We start from the raw sequence: 24,838 nt of genomic DNA, 5'->3' as shown, positions 1-24,838 counted from the left end.
TAAAAATGGTCACTAGCCTGTCAGTGACAATTTGAAAGTAATGAGAGAGCATAACCACTGAGGTTCTGGTTAGCAGAGCCTCAGTGAGACAGTTAGGCACCACACAGGGAACATATACATGCACACTTATGAGCACTGGGGCCCTGTGTGACAGGGTCCCAGTGACACATACATATAGGCCACAAACCTATGAGCACTGGGGTCCTGACCAGCAGGATCCCAGTGACACATAACAAACATACTGAAAACATAGTGTTTTCACTATGAGCACTGAGGCCTGGCTATCAGGATCCCAGTGAGACAGTGAAAACAGTGACAAACACCCTGACATACACTCACAAACAGGCCAAAAGTGGGGGTAACAAGGCTAGAAAGAGGCTACCTTCTCACAATGTCCCATGAAGGTCATGACCGGAATGCCCTCTACCTTCCTTGGGTTAGTGTACAGCTTATGTAATAATCTATGCCACATTGGGACCACAGGTCTGATGTAATGCTGTGTCTCCGAATCATGACCATCCTGGGACGTGTTTTGCAAGACAGGCAGATTTTGCAGGCTCTGCCACAAGATATTTCTACAAAATATTATGTATTTCTCCTTCATACATGGAATGTTTGGCTTCAGTAGACCTTGCGTCCACCACCAGGTGTCGACGTACAAGTAATACTACTCTCTCTCTCTTTCGCTGACACACAATCAAACACACTTTATCTCTCTAACTCTAACTTTCTTCCTCTTTCTCCTTAGAGGCTTTTACCTCTATGGCACCTTCATTCCGGCCAACATGTGCTTCTGTAGTTGTCAGCCTTCCAAGTCCTTACCTGTTGGTGTCAGTGCAATTGTAGGCCTCATAGGATGAACTGCAGGTGTTACTGTCACACCAGTACTTTGTTATTTCTGCCTTCAGCTGCACTCCCAGAATCAACCACAAGGTGTCACTGTAATATCAGCGTTCCCAGACCTCACTTTAAAGATGTCACTGTAATATCAGAAGCCTCAGACGTGCCCTGTAGGTGTCACTATAATATCATCATCGCCAGAGTGCAACAGAAACATCCACACTCCCTGATGTGTCATGTAGGTGACACTGTTATATCTGCACTCCATGGCTCGGCATGTATGTTTCACTATAGTATCAATACTCCCTGAACTGACCTGTAGGTGCCACTGTAACATTATAAGTGGATTATTACCCTATAGCAGTTGTAATAAGGCAAGCAGGATACCTGTCACATTTGTAATGGAGTAGCCTGTCTGCCAAACTGTAAACCAGGGCCAAGGTTTCAGATTGAAATCAATACTCGCAGACCTGTCCTTGATGTGTCTCTTTGATTGCAGCGCTACCATAGATCGTGTTTCTGTTTCCTTCTTCTTTAGGGTAAAGACTACTTACCACAGAAACCTGGAGACCCTATTTTGCTGTCCTTTGATGGGAAGATTATCCCCTACAATGGGAACAGAACTGTCTATCCCGTCTTCGTCAACGACCAATCGATGAAGATCTTGAAAGCTGCTTTTGTGAAGACGGACAAGCTGAAATTCTCTATACCTGCCATCCAAGTTATGAAATAGCGCTGTGAAGTGCATCCTGAGTCTTGCTGCCATGTCAATGTGGTATATAATTTGAGGATGTAGCTCTCCCAAACCTCAACAACAGACTCTTGGGTCCCTTGTTCTTCTAAAGCATGGAAGAAAGTAAACATAAATGTGATGCTCCTGACCTTATATGATGCTGCAAAGGTCTGTGTATGACCCAATGCTCACAGGTTTGAGTCCCAGGAAGTACACTCAGTCTTCATCCTTTTGAAGTCAATAAAATGAGTAACATTGAAAAAAATAAACATGTCTTATTCATCGCCAATATTCCATTTTGGGTAAACGTGCATTTCATAAATGCACATGGTACATTATTACGTTATGGTTCTATTGCATTTGTCCATACATCCAGCGTATACTCTCACTGCTATAATTCAGAAAGTAGCTACAAAAGTGCCCTCTTCAAGGAGCACCTCATATAACATTGATAACAACAACCTGTGTTGGCCAGTCACTAAACCGGCATCAGGAATCCTCCCTCTCCTAATGTTGTAAATTATCTGGATTCATTCCCCAACTTCTCTCAATTTAGGTTCCTCACCCCTGATATTTCAGAGATAATTATTCGTTTGTTGATGAAGTCCCCAAATTGTCTTAAACACACCAGGGTACACTTTTATTCAAAAAGCACCTTGTGCCCAACAGGCCTTGCTCGTTACTGGGCCATAGCTGGGACACCCTCCCCCACTCCCCGCCCTGCTTGTTAAAGCCCTCAAAGGGGTTCCGGGACAAATGCCTATACATTTAGAAGACAATCATCTTTTGTGAGAGTTCCAATCTGATGTTAGACACCATTGATGTACACCATGTAGCAGCGACTATGGCTGTCGCGTTTGGTACCATTGGCTACAGCAGTTTTATCAGTGACCCTTAGCAAGTGTCTGGTATCTCTCCCACTTCTGTCAGATAATTGATATCCTTTCTTGGCAAATAAACTTCTCAAGTGGCCCTGAAGGGGTGCACCAGCTGTGGACTTCATGAGTACAATGCAGCTGTGGACTCTGTGAGTGCAGTAACTCGGAGCTTCCCACCCTGGAGCATTCATCACCTATATCACTCCTTTGCATGATCTTTGACTGTACAGTGGGAGTAGGGTGCTTTAGTTTCAGATATATACTTGGAGCAGCGTAATTTAATGCCCCACCCCTTATATGTAACCTACATACTCAATGTTTGTTTAACCATATTAATCTTTCTGTATTTTATTAATCGATTGTATGGAGTGGCTGTGTATCCACGTAGATGAGAGCCAGGCTTATATGTAGTGGAATTCCAATAAATGTATTTGTCATAAGAAGAGGATGTATTTCCTTCTTAAATGTACTCGATCTATTTTCTTGTGATAGCTGTACTCGTTTGTATTTTATTTTGAATCTGATGTTGGCCTAACTTGTAACTAGGCCTGAATTGCATAAGTTTTATTTCCATAAAATGTCTGCAAGAACGTTGGGCCTGATTGAGAGTTTGGCAGAGGGGTTACTCCGTCACAAATGCTATGGCTATCCCGTCTGCCGTTTTACGATCACATTATAGCCTAAATGAATCGTCATAAAGCAAACAGGATATTCATCACATTTGTGATGGCATAACCCATCCGTCAATCTCCAAATCAGACCCCTTGTTTTTTCTCTTCTTTACAAAAGTCTTATCAATGTACCTGGTTAAATTGGAGTACACTTACTGTGCATCATATTAGATTAGTAATTAGAAATTGACCCCGGATATGGAGCCTGAGATCATGAGACAGACCCTTCCGTACCTGACTGACCAGATTGATGTTACATCCAAGGTCGCTCGGATGGTTACTCCTTTTATTGAGAGCTGGGAAACTAAGGAGTGTACCTGCTTCCAGGGAACACTGTCTTTCAATTGTTTTTTTGGGTGAAAACTGAAAGGAAGAAGCCTTCTAGAATCTTCTTTCAAGCTTCAATTGTGTAATCTCACCCCCACTCAGTGCCTTGAGACCCTCATGGGTGAGTAGTGTGCTTTACAAATTCCCTGATTGAATCTTTAGATCTGTAGGGCAGACCCTATCCTGACTGCGCTGAGATAAGACTTCTCGTCTTTGCAGACTTCCACTGCCCATGGTGTTCATCCTCATGCTTGAGCACTTATACTTTCTCTTGAACGTTAATCTTCTTCATAGAATTTCCCCTTGCCACTTTCAATGCTTTATTTAGAATAGGGAAGCTCCTTTATACAAACCTGCTGGTTGATATTTTGCTTGCGGTGTATGATTCTATTTTGTATACTTTTCTGATTATATACAAATTTCGACTGCATGATCATATAAAAATGCATGCTATTTTTCTTTCATTTTTACTGATTGATCTAACTTGTAACCTGAACTTGTTACACCATCCTCTTTGCCATTCTTGGGGAGCCATTATAGATTCACTGTAATTTAAATGTATTGCCGATGATAGCTCCCTTCTTGCTGTTCAAGTCGACAATGAAAGGTCCGTACGACCAGCGTGGGATTCTCTTTGATGATTTTACAAAGAGATCGAGATTCAAAAAACCCTGCTCCATCAAGGGTAGCGCCAAGGATGGTTTGTCACTGAGGTGTAGGGAGCTAAAATACGCTGGAAAAGATTTAGAGCATGCTCAAGTACAGTCCATGCCCCTAGAATTCATGGCCCAGCTTGGAGGACTGGCAGTGTTTTGGCAGTTCTAAAGGCAGTGGCAAAGCTGTGAGTGTTAATAGGGTTGTATTTCACAAATTGTCTAGGGCACGTTTGAAGTGTTGTCGACATTGTGTGGTTTGTGTTGTAATGATTTATTTGCTTCGATTGTGTCAGTGCAAGTGCACTCAGTGTTGAGCAGTTGAATTTGTTATCAGGCTTGTTGCAGTCCAAGATCCAGAATAGATAAGAAGTATATTGTTGTTTTACTTGCCTGCTAAGCTTTGTGGTGTCAGTCTGTGAGGTATCATTTGCCGCACAATTAAGACAGCGATTTGTAATTGATTTTTGTGGAAGCACTAGTAGTGACTGGTGGTGGTAGATCCTGTTACGCAGAAGAGAAACCAAGGTGATTTCCCACTGGGTAAGATTTCACCTGTATGTGTGCTAATATTGAACAGCGTTATCCCCTGTGATCCCCCTGAGAGAGTGGTTACTTTGAATTTCTTTATTGAAACAGACTAGAGGTATTTGTTTCTTGTGCTTGCTTTTGTGGTGTTGTAAAAGTCTGTTTGCACAACAAAATTGTGAAGGAGGGAGAGAAAGGTGCTGTAGCCTACGTCGTGGGGTGCTGTGCTGGTCCTGATCAGTTGGTGTAGATGTCGCACGGATATTGGTTGTTGTTGTGACATCAGGTGCCTCTCTAAGCTTGGATACTAGTACTGCTACATATTGCATTGTGAGTTGGTAGAAATCACCACCTTTTTTAATTCATTGTTTATTCTTGAACTTAAAATTATTGCAAGAATAAAATATTTTAGGGAACTAAGAGATTTGGTAAGGAGTGATGTGAGAGCCCCTGTCCGAGAGGGCAAGGAAGCTCCACCAGGTCTTTATATGGCCATAAATGGTGGACTTCGCACATGCATTTGGCTTGAATATTGGCACAAGATCTCTGAGAAGTAAGGGTTCTTTAATTTTCCCAGATATGATAACTCTAATATAAATATAATCGAAATTCGAGATGAGTTTTAAATGAATCAAAACCCCAACCCACACAGGCGTAATATGAAGCCTTGAATGCTTAGGACTGTGCTGCCCATGCACAAGGTGAAGAAAAATACCAGAATAGGGTTAAAAGGGCAGTCTGTACCTGGGTGGATGATAAATGGGAAACAGAACAGAAAATATGAAGAAGAGATATGACGGGGAGCTTAGTTGTACCCGGTATTGAGAACTGAAAAACATCAGAGCTGCGCTCAGGGAGAGAAAATAAGGAGGCGTAGAATAAGTCTGGCATTGACGGTGACTCTAGTGATGACTTCTTGGAGGATTTACTGTCCTCTCAACCACCATCTTAAAATATTTTCCAGCCCGCTGGAGATGGTGGTGCTGCTGATAGTGGTAATGGTGCCACTGCTCTAGTTAACACAGATGTAGCTCAGATAAGGGGACCTGCTCCGACAGCCCCAGTTGTGATAGTTCCCGCACCGACAGCTATTGTTGTGACTGTCCCAGTTACTATTGTCCTCGTTGTACCCGTCCCTAGAGTGGTGAGCACTGTAATAACGATGTAGGCACTGACTGTTCCCACTGTCATGATAGCTCTGGCTACGATGCCTATAGTTTCTAGAGCACCTGCTAGAATGCCTACTACTGTTATTACACCTATTACACAGAATTTGCAAGTGGCAATTTGGAGTTCCAAACAATTTTCAAGACCTTTAGGGCACCCCAGTTGGCCAAGGTGCCATGGGATTCTTTGAGTTTGGAGTGCTACCTCAATTGTTTGGGAAGTCCTCAGAAAGTTGAGGGACCAAGATGGTTGAAGATGAACAGTGGTTCAGTCAAGTTTGGGACCCCTGTATATTTCCAGATTGGGGCGAGAATTAGAGGAGCTCGTTAGGAGGAGCCTTGACCCAAGTTATGTGGACTGGTCTCGGGAGAACATACTTATATATTTGAGCAAAGATATTACATGCCATGCGGCTAAATCCCATGATAAGTTAACAAAATTGGCCAATGAGTATGCTGTAAACATTTTAAGAAGCAATACTTTGCAGAGGAGCTTTTGAGCTCAGTTAGATAAAGCAAGTGTGAACATGAGAACCACTGGGATGACGTTACATGTTAAGGAACAAGTCAGTTGCATACTGAATTGGAGTAGCTCAGCTACATTAAGTGACTGGTGATCCAGGATAAGTGACAAAAGGAAGGGAAAGGAAGAAGCTGGGGGGGATGATAAAAATGCCATCATTACCTTCAGGTTGAACTACTACTAAGACTTACCCTTTGAGAGAGGTACATGGAGGGAGATACATGCAAGTGCCCTGGAGTTGAGGTAATCTTGCTACATTTACAATTCAGTTCCCAAAGTTGAGGGAGAGTCCTGATTTGTGGTACACACAGGTTGTTTCTAATGGTTACTGTTCTGATCAGTCGCAATGACGGTGGTTAAGGGGGGAGGAATATTGCCTATTTGGTGCAGTTTCAGGTGTAGACCAGAGTGTTCCATTTGTGGAGGTGAAGTAAATGACCACTCAGTGTCCTTGTTAATAGACACTGGTGCTACCAGTTCCACTGTTAGAACAGCGCAAGTCCCAAACCTACCCCTCCAGGGAAAACAAATCCAAGCTGCAGGTGTTCCAAATAAACAGATTGTAAACCCTCTGTCAGAAAAGGTACCAGTTAAAATAGAATCCTTTAAAGAGAACCATCGATTTGTGATTGGTGATTCTAGTCCAGTCAATTTACTAGGACGTGACCTACTGTGGAAGTTTTTTTTCTTCATATATCTGTTTATTGAGAGTAGCGTAGTCAAGAAATAACCACATACAACAATAGATAAAAGGTGGAAAAACAACAAAGGCAAAACAATATCAGATACAACATATAACCATGCCACGTATCATAAATTAATAGTCCTACAGGAGATGCAAACAACAAGTAAAATGGGGAGGGGGAGGGCAACAATCTAATTACCAAAGTCTAATGTGTTATAGTGAGACAGCATAAGGACTTGCCTCCAGAGAGGAGCCTAAACACTCCTGAGGAACTGAACCCGTGGGGGACAAAGTCGCCCACAGCACGCGCGAACGGGGCCATTGTGTGAGACAGGGTATCGGTCCATGTTGTGGGGGCGCGCACGCCGCCAGGAGGCACACTCAGGGAACACCAGCGTAGGCACCCCAGTGGGGCATGGTGGACCAGAGTGCGAGGGGGGCCTCGTAACTATTCAAAAGGAGATGGAGATAGACTCAGAGCCTTTGGGGGAGGTGCCATTTTTGGCTTCAATGTGTACTATGAATGCATCCGAAATTTCATGACCACCACCTGACAGACCCCTTGAATGTAGTAGTCATAGGGTTTGTGCTTCTGCCTGGGACCGCTGAAGCAAGTCCTGCAGCAACAGTGTACGTGCAGAGGCATGTGGGGCCTTCCAATGAGTCGATATAAGGCGTTTAAACGTGATGTAAGCCAAGTCCACGAATCTATGGAGATGTTTGTCTCCCTTCTCACTTTGACGTAGCCCCAGCAAGCAGGACTTCGGGGATGGAGTCAAGGCATGATCAGTGATTTCCGCTATTGTAGTAGTGATATGTCCCCACACCTCCACCAGTGACGGGCAGTCCCAGACCATGTCGTAAAAGTCTGCTAGTGGCTTCGCACATCAGGGGCATGAGGGGTCTGAAGCGGGGAACATGCGTTTAATGTGGGAGGGAGACATATAAGTGTGGTGTAGATAAGCGTGCCCCAAACTCGGACAGGCTTCCGGCAGTAGCCTGTTGTATATCTGTGAGATCACTTTTTTGGTGCCCTTGAAGGAAAGAATCACCGTGAGGATTTGTGACATCTGCGGTTCGTCATCCCCTGAGGCCCAAGTGAGGCGCAGTAAGTGACGTATCGAACAGTATGTCAAAAAGGCTCCCGCAGGTGGTTTCTCCCAGTTCAATGAACGTCAGTAGTGTGGCCTCCGAATAGAAGTCGCCCACGTTCCCTAGCCCCACCTCCCGCCAAGGGGCCATGTTCTGGTGCACCAGTAGGTCGCGGGCTCTAGGCAATTGTAGCAGTGGGATCAACTGTGAGTATGGTAGGTGAAGGCCCTTACCATGAACATGTCGCAGCCAGCATGTTTTAGCAGTGTCTAATATGATATGACTCTGAGGTGTGGGCATGTTCTATCCAATAACCAAGCCAACGGTGGAGTTGGGGCAAGCAAATCCATCAGCACCTTCCCCTCAGCTAAGTAGTGACCCCCCAGCCAGCTAGTTTGCCAGTGCAATAATATAGTTCAAGGTTAGACTTACCCAGACCCCCATCGTCCTGTGTGTTTTGTGTCGTGGTTAACGCTACACGACGTCTGTTCGTCCCCCACAGCAGTTCGGTTAGAATGCTCTGTTGGGACTTAAAAAGTGAGCGGGGAAGAACTACCGCCAGCAAAAAGGAAAAATAACCCAACTCCTATTAAAGGTTCCAACGAGAATCCTAGAAAAATATAATCAACTTTGAGCACAAATGTTAAAATATACAAACACGAAAATACAAATTATATACAGAGAAAATTCAATACTTTATTATTTGTCATAGAGTGCCTACTGATTAGATATATAAACAAACACTCTAAAGTAAAAAAAAAGGAATAAATTGAAAACATCTCCCTCTACTGTCATTCATGCACAATTACACCTCATCCATCAATAAAAATGACATAAAAAGGAAGAAGACAGATGCTGGAATAATACATCTATCAACATAAAATGATACATATATATGAAGTACCGTATTCAATGTCTGTCTGAGACCTCAAATGTTTCTCCAATTCAAATATTCTTTCAATCATTCTTTTTATAGTCAATATGTATTCCTTTACTTTATAAATTGTAAATATCCAATAATTCGAATATCCAATCCAGTAAATTCCAAGTTCCTCTTTGTAAACAGACGCGCCGACGTACGTTTCAGTGTCAAGTGGCCCACAGCTCACCCACCTTCCTCATGGCGCAAACTGATTATCCATTGAATAAAAAATATGTAAAAAGAGAGAATTTCCAACCATAGAAGTAATATCTGAATAAATTAATAAGACAATCATAAATCATAAATTAACTGCTCAATCCAAAGTCCAATATATACCAATACATCACACATCAAGTGATAAAATAAAAAAAAACAAATAACAAAAAATACACTACCTTATATACCCATAGACTGATAAAAAAGGTGAGTGAAAGAAACCAACAATAAAGTGTGCGATGCAAACACCATAGTGAAATACAATATAATAAACAAAATAAAAATGAACCGAAAAGAATTAGTATAGTATATATTGCCAAAAACAAAAAGGATAACAGGGAAAGCCCAAAAGATGACGGCTATGGCCGCTCACCTACTCACATCCACATCTACTAACTGTCACTTGTAAAGGTACACAGCATATTACCTTTGCTCATTACGCTATGTAAATAGGGAAAATCCAGCTTTAAAGAAGAAACCAAACACACCATAGAAAACTTTGAACTATTATGTATTGATTTCATAGATATCAGTAACATAGTATTGATGGAAAGAAAAAAGATCACTTCACAATACTGTAACCATTGTTATGAACTATTGCAGAATGCTCATAGAGTCCAACCCGATCATAGATACAATGCTAATGAAAGGCAGTTACGTCTCATAAAGGGTAATTGTCGGAGACGCTATCCTCTAGATGTTAGCGTGAGATCCACATTCTATACCAACTAAGAAAGCCTCCTCCAAATTATAATACTTGCCATGCTATCGTAGGTCGAAGAAGACGGGGGGTCACTGAGATCGTGAAAGCGGTCACCCTACCCGAATGCAAGAATCCGGATTACCGTTCCGCACGGAGACGCGATCCATCATACCCCCTGAAACGCCAAATATAGTGGCAAACAAGTTCGTACTGCCTATGATGACATATAAATACTTACGTTGTGATAAACAACGAGGCGGACCAAGAACTACCAGCAGCACCCCAAAATGATATAATAGTCTGGGGACGATGAGCATTTTGGCTATGGCCACTCTGCCCATGGGCGACAAAGGGAGAGAACCCCAGAAGGGAAGAGAGCATCTTATTGAACAAATAAATGACTTTGTCTATGTTTGCCCTCCTTAATGTCCTCTATGGTGTGATACACCTGAATTTCCAGATACTTAAAGGTGGTGTGGCACCAAGACCATTGGTACACCGGTAGGTCTGGTTGAAGATCCAGGGGGGGCAGGTATTAAGGGGAATATGCAGGATTTAGACCAGTTGACTCGGAGTCCAGATATTACAGCAAATGAGTCAAGTACCTCCATGACCCTGGGCATGAAGACCATATGGTCCCGTAGGTAGATCAGGGCATCATCTGCATATAAAGATATAATATGGAATGTATGTAATTCCGTGATGTCCCATTGGTGGCCGTGTTCACAAAGCTTAGCGGCTAGGGGTTCTATGGCTATGGCAAACAAAAGTGGAGATAGTGGGCAGCCCTGTCTAGTGCCCCTGTGTATGGGGAAGTGGAGTGAAATAATCTGCCTAGTTTTAACCTGAGCCGAAGGGTTAGAGTATAAGGTAGTAATCCATGCAATGAACTCCTTACCGAATCCCATGGCACCCAGGGTTTTAATGAGGAAATCCCAGATAAGAGTTTCAAACGCCTTCTCAATATCCAGTGATACAGCTACTCCCCGATGATAGGTCCCCGAGTTATTATGCAATATTCGAAGCAGTCGCCTGATGTTCTTGAAGGTGTTCTTGCCCGGGACAAATCCGAACTGATCTTCATGGGTCAGCTATGGAATAAATGGGAGGAGTCTGTTGGCTAGAGTCTTCCCCAATACTTGACAGTCTGTATTTAACAAAGAGAGCAGTCGTTATGCCCTGACATCTAGGGGATCACGGCCAGCCTTCGGAAGCACTGCTATCAAGGCCTCACATAGAGAGCCGGGTAGATGTCCACAATCGTGCGCCTCATTAAATATATCCAGCATAGGCTGCAGGAGATGACTCGCCTGTGCCACATAATATTCAATTGGCAGGCCATCCGTGCCAGGAGCCTTGTTTCAGGCCATTTGGGAAAGTGCAAGACACAGCTCCTCCATACTAACGGGTCCGTCCAGCGCAGCTGCCCCCTCCGGTTGTATGTGCTGTAGGGGGGCAGAGTTCAGGAAGGTGGACACCCACCACGATGGGTTGGAGGGGGGGGCGCGTACAGCCGCTTATAATAGACGCAGAACACTTCATTTATTGCCGCCTGGGAGTTCTCTATCATGACCGATTCCAACCTGATAGCCCCAATGGATGAATGGTGGGGGTATAGCGGACTAGCCAAGCCAGCAGGCGGCCTGGTCTGTCACCCTGCACATATTGTTGTGTCATGTAGTGTCCATAATCGTGCCTGCCTAGGCGGGCGTCAGCCTCCCTCTATCTGGTCCGCAGGGGGTGAAGCTCCTCAGGAGGCATTTCACCGCTGGCCACGGCAGTCTCAACCAATCGTATGCTCAACCCCAACTCGGTCAGCTCCCGGACCAACGTCCGCCAGACCCCCACTGAGACAGCCATGCAATGGCCTCGCACCACCACTTTATGTGCGTCCCATTCCGTAGCACAGAGCGCTGTTGTGTTAGTATTAAGTGTGAAATACGTGGTTAAACATGTGTTAAACTGCGCAAAAGGGGAGAGTCAGACAGCGCCTCTACCTGTAAACGCCATGTAGATGTCCATGCGTTCAGACGGCCCCTACCTAAAACCACCCTCAATGGACAGTGATCGGACACAGTGCGTGCAAGGTAACCAGAGCTGCAAACCCTTTGGATCACTGCTGGCGGTGGCAACATAAGGTCTATTCTAGTGTGGAGGGCATGGGTAGGGGAATAAAAGGAATATTCATGATCAGTAGGATGCCCCATATGCCACAGGTCGCATAGATTATTTGCCCCCCCAGACCTCAAACTCATGAGAAGTGTGCCTACTTGGTACGGTCGGAAATGGGAGGAAGAAGCGGTCCTCATGGACATCAGGAACACAGTTAAAGTCACCCTCCCATAAACTCTCTCCCGAGGGGTCCCGAAGCAACCCAGCAGACATCGTATACAAGAAGCCACCCTGGTTAGAATTGGGTGCATATAATGCTACCAGGGACAGTGGAGCACCATCTAGGCAGCCCTCTATAACTACATATTTACCGTCAGGGTCCACTTGTGTGTGGTCGACCTCAGAAGGCACTCCGGGTGCAATCCAGACTTCCACGCCGCAGGCAAAGGATGATGAGGTGGCACCGAAGGTCTGGCCCTTCCAGCTAGCACGCAGTCTCCCAAGGGTGGCCTCCGATAAGTGCGTCTCCTGCAGCATAGCGATATGCACTAAGTGTCGCCGCAAGTAAACATGAACGCGCTGTCACTTGCATAGGGTGGCCATACCTCTGACGTTCCATGTAGTCACGTTATAGCATGATGTTTGTGTTCTCTACAGTGTGGCCATGTCCCTATGAAAATGTGACAGTGTGGGAGACCCCGAGAGGACCGGGCCACCCTCAACCAAGCAGGACTCGGCTGTGCCCACCCCGGGAAAGTGGTCCGGATCCACATGCTATGTCTATGCCCTCCTGCTATTTCACGTAGAATAATTTGTGGCAATAACAAAACAAGCCCAACAAAATAAAAAGAGGAGAAACCAAGCAGGCCCAACAGATGAACAGCATCTTGATCTATTAACAACATAAGAACAAGGACAAAAATTAGCCTGACAGCAGGCGTGGGGAACAACTGGTCCATACGGAGTGGGGCTCAGGGGGTGAAAACCTGGCAGCCAGGTCTGTGCACCCGGCCCATCGAATGTCAGCCCAAGGCCTGTTGTCTCATGGCACCACCACATTCCTCTGCAGGCAGGTCTGAGAGGCAATACTAGCCTCCGGCAACCTGCAAAGATTGGGCTAGTTCCAAGCAGCTGGTTGACCAAGGAAACCTCCAAGACGTGCCCCCACACAACTCTACAAGCATGACTCAGGTATCATCCGCAGATCTTGGGGTGAGCATCGGACCACATGGGGAGCTCCCATAGTCGGAGCGGTCTCCCTGATCATTGTCCGTGACCTTAGGGTCTCACAGGGCAGTAAATGGGTTGGAAACAAACTGTGAAGTCTCGAGCAGCAAGCAAGAGTGGTCCACCACCGCTTGGGCTGGTGAGAGCCCGGTTCTCATCCGCATCTGGCGTGTCCCCCTGGGGGATATCCACTGCTCCTCCGAGCCCCCCGATCGTGTTGGTTGAGCCAGCCCCTTAGCATGAAGCCAAGTCCAGGCATCCTACGAGGAGGCAAAGATATGTACCTTGGGGCCAACCTGTATGTGCAGTTTCGCAGGGTACAGGAGAGCGTACTTTATGTTGTGCTCACGGAGGCATTGCTTCACCTGGTGGAAGGAGCTGTGTTTCTTTTGGACTTCAGCGGTAAAGTCAGGGTAAGCAGAGATGAGCATTTGTCCTGAATTTTCAAATTTCAAATTTCTGCGGACCCTCTTTTAGGAAAAGCTGCAGCACCAGGTCCCTGTCCCGGTAATTGAGTAAGCGAGCAATCAATGGGTGTAGGGGGGCGCTCCTGGCGGAGGGGGCCTTACCAGCACTCGGTGCCCTTGCTCCACCGAAAAAATCTTTAGAATTTTGTTCTGTAGGACCATGTCAGAAAGCCATTGCTCCAAGAATAATTCTGCGTTTGGGCCCTCTGCCCACTCTGGGAAGCCCACCAGGCGAATGTTGTTACGCTGCGATCTCCCTTCTGCGTCCTCCGCTCTGCGTCTTAGTCTGTTTACCTCCGTAGATAGCACAGCATTTTTTCTTGGAGTTCCTTCAAGGCTGGTGCCACTCAGCCACCACTTTCTCTGTCTCTGTGACTCTCTCAGACAACGTGCGGTGATCCACTCTCAGAAGGTTAACATCTAGGGACACTGCATCAATCTTTTACCCGAGTGTTTTTGGTGTCCAGTATGGCCTGCAGCACATTGTCAAACTGCAATGTGTGTATGTGTAATGTAGCATCCATTTGCTGTAAGGCCCAGAGAGGTCACGTCCGGGCTCGCAGGTGGGGCACCTGGGGTAGTCATGGTCACCGGCGGCAGCCGGGCAGGCCTCAGTTTGCCCTTTTGAGCTCCAAATGCCAGAGCTCTCTATGGGTGGGTGGCACTACTATTAACACTCCAAATAACGCAGTGTGGACCGCACTCGCCTAGTAAGGTGGAAGCAAGCAATCCCAGGCGAACAACGGATCTAGGCGGGGGCCCCGGATTCTCGTTGGTCAAGTTCCACACTTCATGTGGCGTCCATCACTCGTAATGGACCGTGGAGCTCAATCCGCAGCTCAGACTAATTGGTAGATCTTCGTGGGAGCTTACCTCAGCTCCTCTGGAGAGACATAAGGACAACGTAAGCCTGTGGGGTCCCCTCAGTGCAGCGCCGTCAGGAGACCTGAAACCGGGCCCCGGGGTCAGGCCACCCAACGCGCTCCCCCAGTCAGGCCCAGCAAAAGTTCACAATGACCCGGAAGCCGCATTTCCAAAGCGCCAAGCGCTGCGGTGTCCGTTGGGTCCCCTCAAAGTGGGCGGTAAGCACCGTCAATCAACTGAACTAGGAGCAGCCAGCTCTGCTCTTGCTGGGAACAGTGCCCGCCACGGCCTGAGTAGCGCCGCCGAGGGCCCACCTCCGGTGTCCCAGATCTCAGGCCACCCAGGCACCAAAACACGTGCCTCTGCTGTCGCTGGCCACATCAGGTCCCCAAGCCGGGCCCCTGAGGTCCTCACCGCTATCGGGGCTATGTCCTGCCCCACCAGCGCCGCTCCATGCATCCCACTGAGGCGGCGTGCCTCGTCTCCATAGGCCTCCAAAGCAAGGCCCAGGCCGCATCCCAGCAGCGGCTCCGCCACCACACCAAAATATGCTCCGCAACTGCGCTGCTCTCCCGGCGGTGGCCCAAGGGCAACAGGGATCATATTGATCGACCGGGGAAAACCGGCGATCGCCTGGATTCAGGAGTTACGTCGGCCGGGTGCGGAGCTCAAGAATTATGCTGCTATACCGGTCGCCATCTTGGCGATGCCCACCTACTGTCCAAGTTAAACTGCACGATTTACTGTACACCTGACTCATGATGGCAATGTTGATTCTATAATAGCCAAACAGGTAACAGCTGTTGGGTTGTTTCCACTGATGACTGTGGAAGACTTACCCCCTGGTCTGAAAGACACTGTGAAGCCTGAAGTATGAGATTTTTCGGGTAAAGATATCAGACTATTCCTAGGTCTAAAATCAGTCCAAATTACCGTTAAACCTAGTGGTGAATACCACAATATAAACTCACACCAGAAACAATAGCTGGGATTGCCCCAGGCACTGAGTCCATGAGAAAATGGGGAATATTTAAGGAGATTAAAGGAAGTCCATGTAATTCCCCAATTATGGGCCTGCAGAACCAGCTGTGAGTACCATGTTGTGCACGATCAGTAATAGACTTATAACATTGTTGATCCATGTTTTCCTGTGGTACCCAATCCTGCTGTGATTTTGTTCCAAATGACTTGTGAAACTGAGTGCTTCACAGTAACTGATTTGTGTCAAGTGTTCATCATCATCACACAAGCTTTATTCGGTCATATTTAACCATCAAAGCAAACAACATCACAGCAGCTAAAATTACAATAAATACATAATAGATGCAAGAATAAAAAGAGATTGAATAAAAAAAAAAACATGTTTACATAAAATCCATAATATACTTCCTCTGGATCCACCCCAGGCTATCTAGCCACTAATAATATGAGGGAGAATCATTTCTCTTTGTCTTCCTGATTTACAGCTGACATAGGGTCACAGTAATCATAAAACTATTGTGTAAGATCAAAAATAAATAAGTTAGGAATTATGTTCACCTAAGAACAAATCATTTTGACTTTTTAAGAGACGTGTAAGTATATGCCATGCAGCCTCAAGAAACTTGCTGACCGCACGGATTAAAAGGGTAGAGGTGTCTCTCATCATCAACCTTAAAGCGTCTTTACAGTGTCTCATAAGCATATTCCTACAAGCTGAACGAAGCCACTTCCGCCGGGCAGTCCCATAAGCAGGACAAATAAACATAAAGGTGGTCATTGCAACATTGGCGGTAAAAGCTGTTTACCGCCGTGCAGAAGACCACCAACTCGGCCGCAGAATTCCGCCACATCTATTATGACCCACATCTCGGAATCCATCAAAATTCAGACACCCACACAAGTCTGCCACACCAAAGGTCAGTGATAAACTGGTGAAAACAAAACCTCCACCGTCACGCCAACAGAAATACGCCCACACTATCGCGACACACGAATCCACGCGGCGGTCTTTCAACCGCGGTATTCCATTGGCGGTACACACTGCCGCGCTCAAAATACACAAAACACTGCCACATTGGACAATTCAAAATACACACACCTGAGACACATACACACACCACTCCCGCACACCCAATACAATATAAAACACACACCCACATCACCCACAAACCCCTACGATCACTATTACAGAGAGAAGGCCAGAGAGAGGCACCACCATCAACAAACTAGCATCCACAGGCACACAACACCATCACCCACACAACTTCCACGCACAAAACACCACACACCACACACCACTACATATCACCACACTTATCACCACACACAGCACCCCACACATCACCTACACCACCCCCATGGCACGGCAAAGACACCACAGGTTCTCGGAGGAGGAGCTCAGGGTCATGGTGGAGGAAATCGTCCGGGTAGAGCCACAGCTATTTGGTGCACAGGTGCAGCACACCTCAATAGCAAGGAAGATGGAGCTATGGAGAAGAATAGTCGACAGGGTCAATGCAGTGGGACAACACCCAAGAAATCGGGAGGACATCAGGAAGAGGTGGAACGACCTACGGGGGAAGGTGCATTCTGTGGTCTCCAGACCCCACCTGGCGGTTCAGCGTACTGGTGGCGGACCCCCACCTCCTTCCCCACAACTAACAACATGGGAGGAGCAGGTCTTGGCGATTCTGCATCCTGAGGGCCTCGTAGGAGTCGGTGGAGGAATGGACTCTGGTAAGTCAAACCTTTAACTACCATATCCCCCACCCTACCTGCATGCTATCACATACCCCCACCCTCGCCCCCACCCCTATCACTCCAACTCCTCACAAATGTACCAATATCACAAACCACACATCCCAACACCAAGCCCTGCATGCAACAACAACGCATGGACACCCATCACAAAAGCATGCCCAGTGCACATACCCATACAACCCCCTAAACCATCATCACACAAGCCCCCACACAGGAATGCCAGCACTGGGGTACACGCTCACCCACCCATTGCGCACCATGACACACACAAATGCAAAAATCATGCCTTTCCACCCCTGCAGGACCACTACCCAACATCACCAGACAGGAGGGTCCAGACATCTCCACTCCACCCACAGAAGAGGCCAACAGTGATGACAGCACCTCTGTCCACCTGGATCTAGATCACCAGCCCGGACCATCGTGGGCCTCGGGACAGTCGGTTCCCCTCACACAGGCACAGGCCACCACAGACCTTCCCCCCTCTGGAAACACCAGCACAGCACCCACCCAGAGGGCCCATACCTCCGTCCCCAGGACACGTCAATCAGCTGTGTATCCACCACTACAGGGAACCCAGGATAATCCACCACCCCAACAACAATAGGGACCTGGGGGCAGTGGGCACACGGTCCAGGGGACAGAGGCACAGGAACACAGGGGAACTGGGAGGGCTGCTGTGCGACAGGGGGCGGACAGGCCAAGGGAACCCACTCTCCACGAGGCCCTCTCCTCCATCATGGGAGCATACCACCACTCCCAGGAGGCAATGGCAACGGTACTGGACAAGTTTCAGGAGACCCAGCGCATGCAGGAGGAACAGTATTTGGGATTCAGGGAGGAACTCAGAACCATCAGCTTCGCCCTGGGCACCATCGTAGGGGTGCTGAAGGAACTACTCAACACCAGGAGGGACACTGTGGCACTACAAGGAGCCCCTGACACTAGCATGGACGATGAACTGCCCACCACCTCCGCCGGCGCTAGTAGACAGGACGCCCCACCACAGGACCACCACACCAGCCCCCTGCAGACAGAGAACCACCCCGCAAACGGTCCCTGAGATCCAGGAACAAGACAGAGAACGATGCCAAGACTCCCACCAAGAAATGAGACCACCCTGATTGTCATCCCACTGTCCCACTTTGTCACCCTGTCCATATTGAAGCAGCCCCAGCTCCACTTCCTATGCCCATATGGGCAATGCACCTGTGAGACTAATAGAATGGACTCTGCCATGGACAATCCTCCGCCATCACCCCTCACCATTTAACTTCCCCCTCCAATTATTTTGCATTTAAATAAACACACCTAAAGCACCAAAAGATCAGGAGTCTGTCTGTGATTTCGAAATAGTGTATTTGCAATTACAGTGACAAAAAGTTCTGGAAATTCTAATGTTAACATACCTATGTCACACAGCTCTAGTCCCTGAGGAATCTAAGCAGATGACACACGTTGGGACCCACACCTGTGAAACTGTAAGGGAAAGTGACAGCTCAGTGACCATACACTGGGTGAAATCGACAGACAGGATAGAGGTAGAAGTGTAAAAGTACATGTAGTAGGTAGAAATGTATTCTCACCTGTGTTTCACTGGAAATATTGCTGGATGACTGAGTCCCTGTTCTGCATATCTTCTTCCTCTGCTTCCTCGTCTTCACTGTCCACAGGCTCCACAGCTGCAACAACACTGCCATCTGGACCATCCTCCTGCAGAAAAGGCACCTGTCGTCGCAAAGCCAAGTTCTGAAGCATACAGCAGGCCACGATGATCTGGCACACCTTCTTTGATGAGTAGAATAGGGATCCACCTGTCATATGGAGGCACCTGAACCTGGCCTTCAGGAGGCCAAAGGTCCACTCGATCACCCTCCTAGTTCACCCGTGGGCATCATTGTAGCGTTCCTCTGCCCTTGTCCTTGGATTCCTCACCGGGGTCAGTAGCCATGACAGGTTGGGGTAACCAGAGTCACCTAAGAGCCACACACGGTACCTCTGGAGTTGACCCATCACATAAGGGATGCTGCTATTCCGCATGATGTAGGCGTCATGCACTGAGCTAGGGAACATGGCATTCACATGGGAGATGTACTGGTCTGCCAAACATACCATCTGTACATTCATGGAATGATAACTCTTCCGGTTCCTGTAAACCTGTTCACTCCTGTGGGGGGGGACCAAAGCCACATGGGTCCCATCAATGGCACCTATGATGTTGGGGATATGTCCAAGGGCATAGAAGTCACCTTTCACTGTAGGCAAATCCTCCACCTGAGGGAACACGATGTAGCTCCGCATGTGTTTCAGCAGGGCAGACAACACTCTGGACAATACGTTGGAAAACATAGGCTGGGACATCCCTGATGCCATGGCCACAGTTGTTTGAAAAGACCCACTAGCAAGGAAATGGAGCACTGATAGCACCTGCACATGAGGGGGGATTCCTGTGGGATGGCGGATTGCTGACATCTGTCGGACCTCTAAAGTGGGACAATGGGATGTGAGGTAACTGCGCTGGCGTTGTACACCATCCCGGTAGGCGGTCGAAGACCGCGGCGCAATGCTGCATTGGTTAACATTGGACCCTATTGGTCCCAGGAGCCAATGACGATGTACGCCGGCGGTGACGGTACGCTCCGCTGCAGACGTGACCGCCGCGGACGTGACTGCCATTTTCTATCTGTTGAATCACTTGATACCTGATCTTTGACAGGAGAGGACCTATACTGCAAGTGCTGCTGTGACCTCGGTCTGGAAGAGACAATGGCTCGTGCGTCTGGGGAAAGGGCCCCTGCCTTCACATCGGAGGAGTTGGAGAAGCTTGTCGATGGGGTCCTCCCCCAGTACACGCTACTCCACGGTCCTCCAGACCAACAGGTAAGTACATAGGGAGCATCTTGTATGGGCTATGCCTGTGTGGAGAGGGCTGGTTGTAAGAAGGAAGGGGGCAGAGTTCTGAGTGAATGAAAGACGGTGGGTGCATGTGCCACATGGCAAGGGTAGGGATGGGGGCCACTCACTTTGACGGTGCAGTTGGTAATGACTTCTCTTCTTCCCCTGTACATTTCATGTAGGTCAGCGCCCACCAGAAGAAGGATATTTGGCGTGCCATCGCCAAGGACGTCCGGACCCTGGGGGTCCACCACAGACGGAGCACCCACTGCCGGAAAAGATGGGAGGACATTCGCCACTGGAGCAAGAAGACGGCAGAGGCTCAGCTGGGGATGGCCTCCCAACGTGGTAGGGGTGCCCGACGCACCATGACCCCCCTGATGTTCCGGATCCTGGCGGTGGCCTACCAGGAGTTGGATGGGCGCTGGAGGGCATCACAGCAGACACAAGGGGGTGAGTACACTCTCATTCAGCTGACTTTGCGCGCAGTCGAGGTGTCTGGGTGGGGGAGGAGGGCTGTGGGTTTCCCTAGGCCAGGGCGAGTTCCGTAGGCTAGGCCCCTTCGTAAGGCATGGCCCTGTGGCCCCCAACCTCAGCTCTGTAGAGTGCCAACTACAGCTGTTCATGCACCTGTGTCATCTATGTATGCATATGTCGTCCGTAGCCTTGTAGGCCATTCCCCAGGAATTGCACCTTAGAGCCCAAGAGCGCGATGTAGTGCAGGGGGCTTCTGTGTCTGTCTTGTCCGCCAACGGTAGCGGTAAGCCATGCACTCAACATGTCTTTCTTCTGTTCCCCCCCCTTTTTTTGCGGTCTCCCTGTTCTTGTGTGCATTAGCATCATCAGGCGGAGGAGCAGTGGCACCGGAGCACGAGGAAGCTGCATCCCACATGGCCATGGAGGGCCACACTACGGACTCTGAGTACACCAGTGAGACAGAGGGCGAGGGGAGCACCACGGCGGTGACAGGAGCTGAAACCAGCGACACAGACTTGTCCTCTGATGGGAGCTCCCTTGTGGTGGCGTCAAAATCTGTGCCCCCCACTTCTACAGGTACAGCCGCCACCCCCCCTACCAGCGCCACCCTCCCAGCAGCCCCTCAGCCTTCGCCCCGTGCCCGCTCACCCAGGAGGGTGGGCATCACCTTCGCCCCAGGCACCTCAGCCCCTGCCCCTGTCACCTCTGCTGCCCTCAGTGAGGAGGCCATTGACCTCCTCAGGTCCCTCACTGTTGGGCAGTCTACCATTTTGAATGCCATCCAGGGTGTAGAAAGGGAGTTGCAACAAACCAATGCATTCCTGGAGGGCACTCATTCTGGTCAGGCTGCCCTTCACCGAACATTTCAAACTCTGGCCTCAGCACTGATGGCAGCCATTGTCCCTGTGTCTAGCCTCCCCCTCCAACTTCCTCCACCCAGACCCAATCCCCTGTACCTCTGCCTATCCCAAGCACACCATCAGACCACCCTGCACACACCTCAACACACAAGGGAAGCTCAGGCAAACATAAGCCCCACACATCCCACAGGCACTCACGCAAGCATCACACACATACAGACACACCAACATCCACTGCCTCCACTGTGTCCCCCTCGTCGTCATCTTCCTCCTCCCTCCCAGTCTCGTCTACACTCACACCTGCATGCACTACCTCTACAGCCACTACGTCCGGCACCAGCACACCCACCAGCACACCCCGCTCATGTGCACTCACCACCCCCACTACCATTCACACGTCCCCTGTGTCCTCTCCCAGTGTGTCTGTGATGCCCCCTCCGAAGATACACAAACGCAGGCACACACCCACCCAACATACATCCACCTCACAACAGCCTCCACCGAATGCACCTGCACCCAAAACCACAAAACTTACACCTCCTACAACCACCACCTCTTCCTCCACTCCCAAACCCCCTCCAGCTACCCGTCCCAGTGTCTCCAAACAACTTTTCCTGTCCACCCTTAACCTATTTCCCACCACCCCCCGTCCAACTCATAGGTCCCGAACTAGCACCTCAGCCACAAAATCCAGGGGACCTGTGGTGCCTGTTGTCACAGGTATGTGGAGTGCACCGGCCACCAGGACAGCCAGTGTGGCACAGAGCCACAGCACAGCCAGTCCCCCCCCGTGAAGCACCAGAAGCTGGCCAGTGCCCGGCGGGAGAGGGGGAAGACTTAAGCCACCCTAGCCGCACCCAGGGGTCCCGGGGGGAGTGTGGACTCAGCTGTGACTCCTCCTAAGGTGGGGAAGGGCAAGAAGAAAGCCGGCAAGTCTGGGAGGAGCAGCCCGGCGGAGAAGACCGCCATCATCCCCGCTGCCCAGGAGGGCCCCGCCAGCCACAGCTCAGCTGCCCAGGAGGGCTCCACCAGCCCCATCCCAGCTGCCCAAGAGGGCCCCACCAGCCACAGCCCAGCTGCCCAGGAGGGCCCCGCCAGCCACAGCCCAGCTGCCCAATGAAGGAACGCCAGCCCCAGCCCAACTGCCCAATGAGGGACGGCCAAGTCAAGCACCGCTGAACAGGGCAAGCACCGCTGAACAGGGCAAGGACCGCTGAACAGGGCAAGGACCGCTGAACAGGGCAAGGACCGCCAAGGCAAGCACCGCTGAACAAGGCAAGGACTGCTAAACAGGGCAAGGACCGCCAAGGCAAGCACCGCTGAACAGGGCAAGGACCGCCAAGGCAAGCACCGCTGAACAGGGCAAGGACCGCCAAGGCAAGCACCGCTGAACAGGGCAAGGACCGCTGAACAGGGCAAGGATCGCCAAGGCAAGCACTGCTGAACAGGGCAAGGACTGCTGAACAGGGCAAGGACCGCCAAGGCAAGCACCGCTGAACAGGGCAAGCACCGCTGAACGGGGCAAGGACCGCTGAACAGGGCAAGGACCGCCAAGGCAAGCACCGCTGAACAGGGCAAGGACCGCCAAGGCAAGCACCGCCGAACAGGGCAAGCACCGCTGAACAGGGCAAGGACCGCCAAGGCAAGCACCGCTGAACAGGGCAAGCACCACCAAGTCAAGCACCGCTAGCCCATGAGCGGCAGGGGCACTGACGCAACAGGGACCGTCACGGGGTGAGTGATGCACTCTGGGCACAAAGCCCCCTCCAGAACCAGTGGAGTATCACATCCACTACCTCAGTCCTTGGCAGAAAGAAGCACTCTGGGCACAAAGCCCCCTCCAGAACCACTGGAGACATGCATCCACTACCTCAGTCCTTGGCAGGATGAAGCACTCTGGGCACAAAGCCCCCTCCAGAAACAGTGGAGAGAGGCATACACTTGAGAGACTGTGGCTTTGCACTCCCCAGAATTGAACAGTGGGCAAACCTCCCACTGTAGAGACTTGAGAGACTGTGGCTTTGCACTCCCCAGGATTGAACAGTGGGCAAACCACCCATTGTAGAGACTTGAGAGACTGTGGCTTTGCACTCCCCAGGATTGAACAGTGGGCAAACCACCCACTGTAGAGACTTGAGAGACTGTGGCTTTGCACTCCCCAGGATTGAACAGTGGGCAAACCACCCACTGTAGAGACTTGAGAGACTGTGGCTTTGCACTCCCCAGGATTGAACAGTGGGCAACCCACCCACTGTAGAGACTTGAGAAACTGTGGCTTTGCACTCCCCAGGATACATCAATAGGCATGGACCCCCCTCGTGGATCTGGCGTTGTGCACTCATCCGGCTGAGGTGCCCCCCCTCCCCTTCCCCCTGAGGTGCCTTTTGTTTTTCTATCTGATGCCCCTGCAGTGTTCTCTCTGTTTTGATCTGGTGTCGTGTGTGGGCCTCGCCCATGCATTTTGGACCCAGTGGTCCACGGACTATGAATGGTGCAATGCCTGGACTACTGATCTTGGTTTATATTTTGAAAATAGTGTATATATGTATATATTTGCTTACTGAATTTTGATATATTACAGTGGTTCCACTCATTTCCTTTTGTCTTTGCATTCTTCCGGGGGGGTTGGGGGTTGTAACTGTAATGTATAGATATGCATTGGTGTGTGTGTTGTAGTGGGTTAGGGTGGGGGTGTTGCATGTGTGTGTCCCTGTTTTTTGCCTCCCCCCTCCCCTGTGTAGTAGGTGCAGTACTCACCGCGGTCTTCGCCGCAGGCGTTGGTGCTCCTGGTACAGGAGCAGGAAGACTATCGCAGGAAGAATATGGAGTTCCGGATCCATGGTGTCCTGCTTCCTTGTGGAGTGTGATGAGGTGAACGTTTTCCCTTCAAAATTCCTGTTTCCGCTGTGTTTTTATCCGCGGTGAATCCGCCCCGGAAAAGGTGTCAGATTGGCCTGTCATAATAGTGTGGGCTGTACATTGTCTCCCGCCTGTCTGTTGGCGGTGACCGCCGCGCTGTTTGTTTGTACCGCCGTGGCGGTCTGAGTGTTAAAGTGGCTGTCTTTGTTGGCGGTTTCCGCCACGGTCGTAATTGCACATTTTTTACCGCCGGCCTGTTGGCGGTCTTACCGCCGCTTTAACACCGTCCGCCAGGGTTGTAATGACCCCCAAAGTGTACTATAGTTTCCGTAGTATCATTACAACTTAGACAGAAGTCTGTTGACGAAGCGGGACAACAGGTGTTAGTAAGGGACATC

At 49.3% G+C, this 24,838-nt stretch overlaps 1 protein-coding gene across 4 annotated transcripts in view; it reads left to right on the top strand.

Annotated features, from left to right (window-relative positions):
- LOC138293669 (N-acyl-aromatic-L-amino acid amidohydrolase (carboxylate-forming)-like) overlaps nucleotides 1–24,838 on the top strand; it is a 215,106-nt gene that overhangs the window by 150,998 nt on the left and 39,270 nt on the right. For 2 of the 4 annotated variants that reach the window (XM_069232972.1, XM_069232971.1), the window contains exon 7: nucleotides 1,379–2,884. The exons of 1 other annotated variant lie outside the window; for it this stretch is intronic. In XM_069232972.1, coding sequence (XP_069089073.1) covers nucleotides 1,379–1,573 — 195 coding nt within the window. In that variant the 3' untranslated portion in view covers nucleotides 1,574–2,884. Of the gene's footprint in view, nucleotides 1–1,378; nucleotides 2,886–24,838 lie in introns of those variants that run through there. One more of the 4 variants, XM_069232970.1, reaches the window with a different exon arrangement.

Source organism: Pleurodeles waltl, chromosome 4_2, assembly GCF_031143425.1.
Source record: "Pleurodeles waltl isolate 20211129_DDA chromosome 4_2, aPleWal1.hap1.20221129, whole genome shotgun sequence".
Taxonomy (NCBI): Eukaryota; Metazoa; Chordata; class Amphibia; order Caudata; family Salamandridae; genus Pleurodeles; species Pleurodeles waltl.
The sequence above is the reverse complement of the archived record's forward strand: the minus strand, read 5'-3'. Positions and strand labels throughout refer to the sequence as shown.